Here is a 12,500-nt window from a genome sequence, read left to right as displayed (position 1 = left end):
CTCTCTCTCTCTCTCTCTCTCTCTCTCTCTCTCTCTCTCTCTCTCTCTCTCTCTCTCTCTCTCTCTCTCTCTCTCTCTCTCTCTCTCTCTCTCTCTCTCTCTCTCTCTCTCTCTCTCGACCGATAGGTGGGTAGGCAGGATTCTTCCACTGTACTACCTTATTATCTCTACAGGTAGTTTACGTACTGAAGTGCAATCAAGCAGACTAGAGATTTAAGGGTCTGTTGCTGTTTATCCCTTTAATCCGTTTTAACTACTAACTTCTTTACTTCTCGCCACCAGATCTCCACTGGGACAGGAATCGTGAGTCAGTTCGTGAACCTGAACGTGATCGTGCCTGAGGCGTTCATTTTGGGCAACAGCGAGTACCACGTGGAGACGGGCTCGCCAATCAACCTCTTCTGCATCATTGAGCAGGTGAGTGCAGCGGATCAGTGAGGGAAGAGAAGAGCACAAATGGAGGAAGGCAATAAATGGAAGGGGCAGATGGGATATAAAGGGATAGGAAGAAGGGATGAAAAGGGAGCACTGGGAGACGAAAATTAGAGCCGGATGTGAAATGGTGATGCAGAGAGGAAGGCAGCAATGGCCCGGATTAAGGAGGAAGAGATACTGTAGTTACTCGGAGGGGAATGAAGCTGAGGACTGCAGACACTCGGGGAGAGAAATGCGCTTGGGTTAAAAGTAAAGGAAGAAGTTTTACTAAAGTACGCACTCGATACAAAGTCTTAATGTGTATGTGTGCGTGAGAGAGAGAGAGAGAGAGAGAGAGAGAGAGAGAGAGAGAGAGAGAGAGAGAGAGAGAGAGAGAGAGAGAGAGAGAGAGAGAGAGAGAGAGAGAGAGAGAGAGAGAGAGAGAGAGAGAGAGAGAGAGAGAGAGAGAGAGAGAGAGAGAGTGTGTGTGTGTGTGTGTGTGTGTGTTTATCTGCGAACAGCTGTATTTACATGGTCGTTAGTATACAGGATTTGACTAAGCTCGTGTTGTTCTGTCCACAAGTTCAGTTTTATCCAGATCAGATTTTAAACTTGGTATACACAGTGCTGCTCCAAAACCTCGCTACATATCAACTATTCCTCTTGCAAAGCAGTATTTTTTACCCTCTATCCTTATCGTGTGCTGGGATGTGGAGGGAGCACTCGGCGGTGAACACACAAAACAAATACGTACATATACTTGGGAACTGAGACGAACGGTCCGGAAAAAATAAATCAAAGAAATGTATAGCAAAAACTGAGACGAGACGAGCCGAAGCGAAAGGAGTCACAGCGGCAGTAAGGAAAGCACTCAAGGGCGAGGCGAGCGGTAAGGCAAACCCACAGCCAAAGAGATGGAAAGGGCAAGGGAGCAGGGCAAGGAGGCAAGCGTTTATAGAAGCCAGCAGGAAGTCAGGTAGATGTTTATTTTCCAAGCAGCGGTGCGTGAAACAAAGGACAGCATCCGACCTCCGGGAGCCTCTCTATTTCAACGGAGAGTCGGAGCGGCGCGAGCGAGCCGTCTCGATGCCTCCCTGACCGTACCTTGCAAGTCCTGGAGGAGAGTGAGAGAGTGGGTGTCTTCGGGACGTGAGGGTGCGCTTCGGTGACATACGGAAGGGACTCTGGTACTTCTAGCAAATAAGTTGAGAGCACAACACATTGCGATAATAATGTTAAGTTGTCTATCACTGATGGCAAAGATGCAGCCTTGTTCACACACAACTGTCTATTTTCAGTCGACTTTCCATCTCTTCCACTCACACTTGTCACCTAACGTGTTTGTGATGCTAATTCACGGGTTTCTGCCTCCCATCACGTCCGGTCGTTCTTTCTTTCCAAAACCATAAAAATAACACTAACTTGCACGCCTTCATACCTGCTCCCCTCTACAAGTGCAGCTGGCCACGACTTTTACATTCTTTACACACACCAAGTAAGGAATAAAATAGACCTAACACGAAACCCCGACATCTCACGGCCGCAAAACTTCCTTGAGCAGAGCCACACATCCCTCGAGAACAAGGTATTCTGGCAGTGACTCCGGCAGGTTGGGAAGCGCGCGGGGAGGGACGGTACGGGAGAGAGGGAGTGGAGACGGGTCAGCAAGTGTTGAGAGAGACTCGTGTAAAGTTGAAGTAGCGAGTGAAGGAGAAGAAAGGGGAGAGGAGAGAAAGAAAAGACAAAAGTGTAAAATGAGGCTAGTGTGTGTGTGTGTGTGTGTGTGTGTGTGTGTGTGTGTGTGTGTGTGTGTGTGTGTGTGTGTGTGTGTGTGTGTGTGTGTGTGTGTGTGTGTGTGTGTGTGTGTGTGTGTGTGTGTGTGTGCGTGCGTGCGTGCGTGCGTGCGTGCGTGCGTGCGTGCGTGCGTGCGTGCGTGCGTGCGTGCGTGCGTGCGTGCGTGCGTGCGTGCGTGCGTGCGTGTGTGTGTGTGTGTGTCTCAAGTTTTGCATTGGTAAGGTAGGGCCGCTCAGTTCCTGCCAGGATTTTATCAACGACTAAGGGTGGCAGGGTGACGGCGAGGCTCTTATCCCGATTGCGCGACCCTTCCCCCCGGCCAGGGTGTGTCACAGAGGTTATTTCTGTTGTGTGGCTGCTCCAAGACCCGGGTGGTTTATAGCCTATAATTGTGCAGGGAAGAGAGAGTAAAAGAGAGAGGGAGCGGCAGTTCGATGCATACTCGTAGATAAGAAGGCAAACTCAATGTTACAGTAATTTCAGTGCAACTTCGTAAACAAACAAACAAACAAACAAACACACACACACACACACACACACACACACACACACACACACACACACACACACACACACACACACACACACACAACACTGTTAATTCAATTGCCAACCACAAATATTAGTGCTGTTATGTTCTCTTTGAAGGTATCACCTCCTCTCCCACGGCTCTCCTCGCTACTTTTGCGCATCCACGTCACTCGTAGCAAAATCACATTTTTTCTTAAAATTTTGGATAATTTTTGGCTACTCTTAGGGGACGGATATCTCAGTGGGCTTTTTTTCTGATTTTTTGTTGCCCTGGGTCAGATCCCGTCTCATGAAAAAAAATCTTACATCACACTAAACGATACGCAGCACAGAATAGAACTTCGGCCACCTCCTCACCCACACATGAATTGCTTCTCTGATAATTAAAAACAAGAAAAAAACTATGTACGTATGTAGAAACAGTCACGTAATTAAATGGAAAGGAAAGAAAAGAAATGGAAAATGAATTCTAATTACTGTCTGCAGTGAAAAGCCACTCTCTCTCTCTCTCTCTCTCTCTCTCTCTCTCTCTCTCTCTCTCTCTCTCTCTCTCTCTCTCTCTCTCTCTCTCTCTCTCTCTCTCTCTCTCTCTCTCTCTCTCTCTCTCTCTCTCTCTCTCTCTCTCTCTCTCTCTCTCTCTCACTCTATCTGGCAACACAGCATCCTACACTCCACAGCCGCACCTCAACACGTGAGCACAGGCAGATCCGGGGCGCCGAATCAGTAGTAGCAGCAGCAGCAGCAGGACAGGAGAGGAGAGGAGAGGAGAGGCGTGGAGACAGAGACGGAGACAGAGAGCTGTGCCGCGCCACCAGTATACTTCTGGGCCTTATCAGTGTTCTTGGTGCCAAATAGCCGCGGGGAGGCGAGGAAGGCGGGTCGTTAACAAGACTCTACGCTCGTTGGGGGACTGTGGTTATGAGGTCTTATCTTCTACGTCATGGATTATTCTCATTGCCTAATATATGGAGGGACTGTAAGAAAAGGCACGATGGGAAAGAAGGAAGGAAGGAAGGAAGGAAGGAAGGAAGGGAGGTAGAGACATGGCGGTGGGAAAAAGAAGGGAAGGGAGAAATGAGGTTCCCTGGGTCCGTGTGAAGGAGGTGGCGTAGGAATGATGGTCGTGTATTATACTCCAGTGTATAAAAGATAGGAGAGGAGGGAGTGAGTGAATGAGAGGAAGAGAAGGAGCAGGAGGAGGAGAAGGAGCAGGAGGAGGAGGAGGAGAAGGAGGGTTGTAAAGAGGGAAAGGGGCAAAAAAAGATGGTCACCAGAGAGAGAGAGAGAGAGAGAGAGAGAGAGAGAGAGAGAGAGAGAGAGAGAGAGAGAGAGAGAGAGAGAGAGAGAGAGAGAGAGAGAGAGAGAGAGAGAGAGAGAGAGAGAGAGAGAGAGAGAGAGAGAGAGAGAGAGAGAGAGAGAGAGAGAGAGAGAGAGAGAGAGAAAGGATGAGAAGTAATATGGCTTCCTCTATTTTCTCGATTCGCGGCAATATCCAGACGAATTTCCCTTTATTTCTTTCAGTGTCCACCGTCACATTTGTCTCATTTTTTCGCCCCCTCGTCGTTTTCCTCTCCCAATATTTTCTTAGTTGTATCCTTTCAATTGGTCAATTATGGTTCTTGATTAACTGCAGCTCTCTCTCTCTCTCTCTCTCTCTCTCTCTCTCTCTCTCTCTCTCTCTCTCTCTCTCTCTCTCTCTCTCTCTCTCTCTCTCTCTCTCAACCAATCCGATCAAGCACTTTTATCTTAAGCTCCTCTTCTCTCCTTCGTGCTTTACTTTTTTGCTTCCCTTCTTTCATCCTTTCCTTCTACACGCACTCATTTTTCTCTTTATCTTCCTTCCCCTTTCCTTTTCTTTTCTTCTTACTCGTCCAAAGCTGTAATTTCCTTTCCCTTCACTCATTCTCCTCTCTCTCTCTCTCTCCTTAACCTCATCCTTATCCTTCGCACTATTTCGCTATCTTTTCCCACCTCCTCCCTCAACTCATCTCCCGCCTTCATCTCCTCCATCACTGAGAGGATACCGACATCAAAACACGCTAACATTTACTGCTGTGCTGGGTGTCGTAAATAAAAACTGCATCGCTTCAGCTCATTCCATTCCTTGCTCCATTCCTCTCTCTCTCTCTCTCTCTCTCTCTCTCTCTCTCTCTCTCTCTCTCTCTCTCTCTCTCTCTCTCTCTCTCTCTCTCTCTGTCCTTCCTTCTTCTTCTTCAATGTTTCCTCTCCTTCCTACTTCCGTCTTTCTCCATTTCTCCTTTTTTGGTGTTTATCTGTCCCTCTCTTCTCCAAGTTCTCGCTTTCCTCCCTTATTCGTCAGTGTTTCCTCTCCTTCCTACTTTCATCTTTCTCCATTTCTCCTCTTTCCGTATTTTCGTCTGCTTCCCTCTCTTCTCCACGTCCTCTCCTTGCTCCCTTCTTCGTCAGTGCTTTTTATTCTTCCTTCTGTCGTTTTACTCCCATCTCTCTCTCTCTCTCTCTCTCTCTCTCTCTCTCTCTCTCTCTCTCTCTCTCTCTCTCTCTCTCTCTCTCTCTCTCTCTCTCTCTCTCTCTCTCTCTCTCTCTCTCTCCTGTAATGTAACCTGTCTTCCCTTTCCCCTACTGTCGCTTTTCTTCTCCCTTCTTCCTCCGATGTCCCTCTCCTTCTCTCCTCTCCTTAAGTGTCCATTCTCTCCAGTCTCCTTTAACATTCTTTTCCTCCCTCTTAAGTTATTTCCCCTCCCTACTTGACGTAACTCATCTTCCTTTCTCCCTCTCCCTCCCCTCTATTTATTTTTCTTCCTCTCTCCCTTCTCTCTCGTACTTAAGTGAAATCCAACCTCTTTTCTTTTTCTCCCTTCTTTCCCCCTTATTTTTTTCTCGTTTCGTTCTTTTCCTCACCTAATTTAGTGTATTCCAACCCCTTTCTCCCTTCTCTCTCTCCCTCCTCTATTTATTTTTCTTCAATTCTTCCTTACTCTTCAATTTCACCCTTCTCCCTTATTCCTTTTTCCCTTCAATTTCCCATCCACTTCCCTTCTTTTCCTTTTCCACTATAGCATAACCCAAATTCCCTTCTTGCTTTTCTCTACCATCTTTCTTTTTAATTAATTTCCCCACCACTTTTCCATATTTTTCTCTCCCATTCTAACCCATCCATTCTTCTCTCTTTTCCTACTTACATTCCTCCATTATTTTCCTTCCTTCTTCCAATCCCTCCTCTCCCTTTAATTTTTTTTTTTCACCCTCCCCATTCTTTCACTAACCTTTCCTTCCCCTTACCTTGATTCTCACCCCCAATCTTACCTAAGAACACGATCCCAACCTTGCCTTGCTGAGATGTGCAAGAGGTCCCACGTCTATAGCAGCTTCCCTGACGTCAAGTGCGAGGTGTGACGTGAGGCCACCGAACAAGAGACACAGGTGGAAAGCAATCAGTGGATGGTGGAATTATTTTGCTTTATTACCTGCGAGTGAGAGACGGGTGCACACGAGAGGAAGGACGAATGAGGGGCAAGGAAAGAGGATGATGGTTGGAATGAAGGAAGTTGAGGAGATGTTTGTAATAATGGTAAAAGAAGTGAGGAATGGAGAAAGGAGGTTAAATTAAAGAGGGGATATGAATGAGTGAGTGAGTGAGTGAGTGAGTGAGTGAGTAAGATGCAGTGTCGAAAGAGGCCAGGAATCAAATGAAAGAGGGGATTTGATGTTGTGTGAGTGAGAGAAGTGAGTTAGTTAGTGATTGAGTAATGAGGCAGAGGAAAAATTTAAGAAATGATATGAAGCCGAGTGTAAATATGAGTGAATGGGTGCGTGAATTAGTAAGTAAATGAGTAAATAAGAGTGTGGAATTAAGTAGAGAAAAATTAAAGAAGAGATAGACGGCTGTGTGAGTGAGTGAGTGAGTGAGTGAGTGAGTGAGTGAAAGGGAGTGGGAGAGGAAGACAAGTGTAAAAAGATCACGAGGGAGAGAAACTTTGCATGGTGGAGGAAGTTAAGAAAGAGAGAGAGAAAAATAAAGAACAAGAAACACGGGGAGAAGGAGGAGGTGAGAGAAGAAGACGGGAGATAAAAAAAAGGAGGAAAAACCTGAAAGTGAAAAGTAGGGAGGGAAGGAAGGAAGGAATGAAGGAAGGAAAGTTAGAAGGAAGTAATAAAAATAGGGAACTAGGGAAAACGGGAAAGAAGGAGAGGAAAGAGAGGAAAGGAAAAGGGAAAGACAAAAGTGGAGAAAAAAACGTATAAGCAGAAAGAAGTGAAGGAAGAAAAGAAAGAAGGAAGGAAGGAAGGAAGGAAGGAAGGAAGGAAGGAAGGAAGGAAGGAAGGAAGGAAGGAAGGAAGGAAGGAAGGAAGGAAGGAAGGAAGGAAGGAAGGAAGGAAGGAAGGAAGGATTGAAGGAGAGAGGGAAAACTAGAAGGAAGTAAGGAAGATAGGGAAGGAGGAAAAACGAAAAGGAAAGAGGGGAGGAAAAATATGAGAGGACAAGGGGTGAGAGAAAAGCGTAGGGAAAACGTAAGAGTAGAAAGAAGTAAACGAAGGAAGGAAGGAAGGAAGAGAAAGTTAGTAGAAGGCAGTAAGGAAGAAAGGGAAGAAGGAAAAAACGAAAAGGAAAAAGAGGAAAAGGAAAAAAGCAAGTATGTGAAGTTAGAGAAAGAAGAAAACTTGGAGAGAGAGAGAGAGAGAGAGAGAGAGAGAGAGAGAGAGAGAGAGAGAGAGAGAGAGAGAGAGAGAGAGAGAGAGAGAGAGAGAGAGAGAGAGAGAGAGAGAGAGAGAGAGAGAGAGAGAGAGAGAGAGAGAGAGAGAGAGAGAGAGAGAGAGAGAGACTAACCAGCTCACATACCTACTCCTCCTCTTGCCGCCTCATGCATCACAACCACAAAATATTTCTGCATCATGCGTGGCCGCGGTTCTCCCTCTCACGAAGTCATTGGTGCATTTTTATGGGGGAAATTTTACGAGTTCAATTTACGGGTTCCAATAAAAGGCTCGGCGGTGTCTACGTGCCTCCCGACGCCAATATCGCCCACGACACTACTGCATATACATTCATTTCCACTTGTACCTCTTCTTTTTTTTCGCTTTTTGCTCGAAGCTAAACGCAGAATACCACACACTCGTTTCTCCCGTTTGTTAGCTCTCTGGGAATTCCGAGTTGGTGGTGGTGGTGGTGGTGGTGGTGGTGCTGGTGTTTTCAGTGCATTATTATTATTATTATTACTGCTATTACTGCCGTTGTTATTATCATTACTGTTATTTCTAGTCCTGGAAATGTTACCACTGGGTTTGAAGCGAAAGAAATGTAGAATATACACGTAATTAAGCTAATATTACAATCTCTCTCTCTCTCTCTCTCTCTCTCTCTCTCTCTCTCTCTCTCTCTCTCTCTCTCTCTCTCTCTCTCTCTCTCTCTCTCTCTGGCGAAAGAAAAAACTAGAATACACACGTAATTAAGCTTATATTACTCTCTCTCTCTCTCTCTCTCTCTCTCTCTGTCTCTGTCTCTGTCTCTGTCTCTGTCTCTGTCTCTGTCTCTCTCTCTCTCTCTCTCTCTCTCTCTCTCTCTCTCTCTCTGTCTCTCTCTCTCTCTCTCTCTCTCTCTCTCTCTCTCTCTCTCTCTCTCTCTCTCTCTCTCTCTCTCTCTCTCTCTCTCTCTTAATCTCTCACCGTCCCATACATAATCATAATTCCCCAGTAGGCGTCGGTGAAGGGAGCCCTTGAGGTTATTAGGCCATCAGGCCCCGCGGGAGGGAAGGCCTAAGATGCTCCTCACCTGATAGAAGACAGGGAGAGAGAGAGAGAGAGAGAGAGAGAGAGAGAGAGAGAGAGAGAGAGAGAGAGAGAGAGAGAGAGAGAGAGAGAGAGAGAGAGAGAGAGAGAGAGAGAGAGAGAGAGAGAGAGAGAGAGAGAGAGAGAGAGAGAGAGAGAGAGAGAGAGAGAGAGAGAGAGAGAGAGAGACTATAAGGGAGAGTAACCACAATTTACCGCGTCTCTACACTCTCTTGCCATCCATCTCAGTATCACCACCATCCTCCTCCTCTTCCTCCTCCTCTCCCTCCTCCTCTTACTCTCCCTCCTCTTCCTCCTCTTTATACCCCTTCCTTTTCCCCTTATTCTCACATCTCTCCTCCCTCCCCTTTTTGCATTTTCTTGTCACTATCCCTCTTCCTCAAACAGCTTCCTTCCCATCACGTTTCTTCTTTTTCTTTATTTTTTCTATCTTTTTTGTTTCCTTTTTTCTTCCGCTCCATTTTCTTGTTTTTTTCTTGTCATTCTTCCCTTTTTTCTTGTTTCCTTGTGTTATTCTCGTCTCCTATTTTTCTTGTTCTTGTGATGCTCTCTTCCATTCTTGTCCTTTTCCTCATAATTGTGAGACTGCACTTGCACCATCTCCTCCTCCTCTTTTCCTCCTTTTCCTCCTATTTATGTTCCTTCTCTTCTTCGTGGTCCTTTTCCTCCCTTGCAGCGTCCTCGTCCTCCTATTCCTTGTTCTCCACTTCTTTCCATTCCTTTTCCTCTTTCTCATCCCCTTTCTCTTCCTGTTTTTGTTCCTCCAATTCCTATTTTTTTCCTTTTTTTCATGCTTTTCGTCTTCTTCCTCCTTTCCCTCGTCTTTATCCTCCTCCTCCTTATCTTCCTCGTCCGTCCTCCTCCTCCTCCTCCTCCTCCTCCTCCTCCTCCTCCTCCTCCTCCTCCTCCTCCTCCTCCTCCTCCTCCTCCTCCTCCTCCTTCCTCCCACCCGCTATTATACATCATGAGACTGGATGCCTTTCATCATAAAGACGATCATGGTCTATTATTGAGATCGTAATAACCTCGACATTGGTCATAAAGATAGCAACTCCCACATGCCCCTCCTGCCGCCGCCGCGCGCTGCCTTATACTGCCGCTACTAATTCTCCACAACGGGCTAAGTGGCGGCGATGGTGGATGGTGCGTTTGCCTGGGGAAGGTGGGTAGAAGGGAAGGCGATGTGATGTGTGGCTTGGTGTTGTGCGGTTGTGCGGTGATATCTGGTTTGGCGGTGGGAGGTTATGCATGTATTGTGTGGTGGTGTGGTGTAGTGGATTGCTGCGGTGTGATATGGTGGAAGGTAATGTGTGAGGTGGTGGTGGGGAGAGGGTAATGGATGTGTGGTGGTTGTGGTACTCATTGTTGTGGTGATGGTGGTGGTGTTGATGTTTGGTGTGGTTTGGTGTGGTTTAGTTTGGTGTGGTTACGTTAGGTTTGGTCAGTTTAGTTTGTTATAATGGTAGTGGTGTGAGGTGGTGTGTAGTTTTTATATAATATATGAATGGTATGGTGATGGAAGTGGTGATGGTAGTGGTAAGGATCACTGTTTTTTTTTTTTTTTTTTTTATTCGTTTTCTTTGCATCAGTCAACACACACACACACACACACACACACACACACACACACACACACACACACACACACAAACACAAACACAAACACAAACACACACACAAACACAAACACACACAAACACACACACACACACACACACGGACTCAGCTGTACCTCGGCGCATTTCAATTTTGGCGGTAATTGGGAAGGCGACCGTGCAGGCCATCAACAAGCGTGGCGGATGGCGGGCGAATAAAAGCCCAAGGAAACACGCGCCCTTGGTTGAGAGAGGCCAGAGGGAAAGGAGGGTGGCGGAAACCTAACCAGCACAGCCAGACACACGCACACACACACACACACACACATACACACACAGATGAAGTAAAAAGAGAATTAAATCTTCCCAGCACCACCACCACCACCACCACCACCACCAGCTCACACACACACACACACACACACACACACACACACATGGAATGAAAGTAAAATCAAGGATATAAGGCGAGTCTGAGAGAAAAATAATCAAGGAAAAATTTTTAATATCAACAGTGTAAAGTTTTAAAGCCGCGACGTGTTTGTGTTCGTGTGTGTGTGTGTGTGTGTGTGTGTGTGTGTGTGTGTGTGTGTGTGTGTGTGTGTGTGTGTGTGTGTGTGTGTGTGTGTGTGTGTGTGTGTGTGTGTGTGTGTGTGTGTGTGTGTGTGTGTGTGTGTGTGTGTGTGTGTGTGTGTGTGTGTGTGTGTGTGTGTGTGTGTGTGTGTGTGTGTGTGTGTGTGTGTGTGTGTGTGTGTGTGTGTGTGTGTTATTCTTTGTGATATGAAACAGCAGTAGAAACATATATTACACCTAATACTACTACTATTTCTAATACTGCTACTACTACTACTACTACCACCACCACCACCACTACTACCACACCAGCAGCACATACAACACCACAGGCACAGTTCGAGTGGCCGCCACCTCTTTAAGCGTCGCAGCCACGAGAGTTTTGCATTACTGAGGAAAACGTAAAAAAGAAAACGGAGGTTGGTGGAGGTGGTGAGGCTTCGCTGGGCTTGAGGCGTGATGTGGGAGCGTCTGGGGTGTGGAAGCTGGTGCGTGCGGTGGAGAGGAACAGGAAAGAGAGGGAGAGAGGGCTGCTGGGTAAAGAGACACCCACTCACACGCTCCAAGAACCTAACGTGACACGCACAACATACGAAAAAAGCTCCCCCTCCTGTCGCACTCCATCTTATGAATTACGAACGAACCTAAGAGGGAAATAAATATTGCCAGAATGATAACACTAAGAGAGAGAGAGAGAGAGAGAGAGAGAGAGAGAGAGAGAGAGAGAGAGAGAGAGAGAGAGAGAGAGAGAGAGAGAGAGAGAGAGAGAGAGAGAGAGAGAGAGAGAGAGAGAGAGAGAGAGAGAGAGAGAGAGTGGAGTGTCTAAAAATATTCAACTCAATTACACATGGAATTCTCAAAAAAAGTTAAAAGAAAACGTGAAAAAACAAGAAAGCACAGCGGACAAGGTAGGTGGGCGGGAAGAAAAAAAAAACAGGAAGGAAGGAAGGAAGGAAAGAAAAAAAAGAAAAGACACAAATAAAGGAAGCGAGGGAGGAAGGGAGGGAGGGAGGGGAAATACCGAGGAACACACAACAAGGTTTGAGGGAGAAGATAAGAGAGCGGTGTGTGTGTCAAGAAATAAGGGAAAAAATGAAGGGACGGGAAAGAGAACGCACATAAGAACGGAATGAAAAACAGGGAGGGAGTAATCGTTTCTTCCTCCCCCTGCATCATCAAAACTGTCAGCATCCATCGTTCCCCTTCCTCCCTCCCTCCCTGTGCCAACTTTGGTCAACCTCTGCCATTATTTCCCCTCTTCCTCTTCCTGTTACCTCTCTTTCTTTCTTTCTCTCTCTCGTTCTTTCTCTTTCTCCGTCCCTTCTCTTCCTCCTACTCTCATTATCCCTCGTCCTAATTCTCGTTTTCTCTTCTCTTACTCATCGTCCTCATCCCAAACTAACCTACCTACCTAACCTCTCTCTTCCTCGTTCTCGTCCTCCTCTTTCATGGTTCTCCTCTTCTTTCGTCTCCTTCCGCTCTCCCCCTCACTCCCTCACCATCCCTGTCTCCAACCAGCCCTAAACTAACCTAACTTTACTCGTGAAATATTCCAAAATCTCCTTTTCTTAATATACTAGCGAAGCCTACTGCGCCGCTCTCTCTCTCTCTCTCTCTCTCTCTCTCTCTCTCTCTCTCTCTCTCTCTCTCTCTCTCTCTCTCTCTCTCTCTCTCTCTCTCTCTCTGTCTCTCTGTCTCTCTGTCTCTCTCTCTCTCTCTCTCTCTCTCTCTCTCTCTCTCTCGTCGCCTTTGCTATCCTACATCTATTACTGTAAAATAGTGTAGCTTACCACGAACAGCCTCATAAAGATAAGGAAGATCAGCTCC

The 12,500-nt window shown here is 46.5% G+C and overlaps 1 protein-coding gene across 1 annotated transcript in view; it reads left to right on the top strand.

Annotated features, from left to right (window-relative positions):
• LOC135103900 (zwei Ig domain protein zig-8-like) overlaps positions 1 to 12,500 on the top strand; it is a 66,566-nt gene that overhangs the window by 38,865 nt on the left and 15,201 nt on the right. Inside the window, exon 4 of the mRNA XM_064010828.1 lies at positions 283 to 417. Coding sequence (XP_063866898.1) covers positions 283 to 417 — 135 coding nt within the window. The remainder of the gene's footprint in view (positions 1 to 282; positions 418 to 12,500) is intronic.

The sequence above is a fragment of the Scylla paramamosain genome, chromosome 9 (assembly GCF_035594125.1).
Source record: "Scylla paramamosain isolate STU-SP2022 chromosome 9, ASM3559412v1, whole genome shotgun sequence".
Taxonomy (NCBI): domain Eukaryota; kingdom Metazoa; phylum Arthropoda; class Malacostraca; order Decapoda; family Portunidae; genus Scylla; species Scylla paramamosain.
Note: the sequence above shows the minus strand (reverse complement) of the source record. Positions and strands in the feature narration are given on the sequence as shown.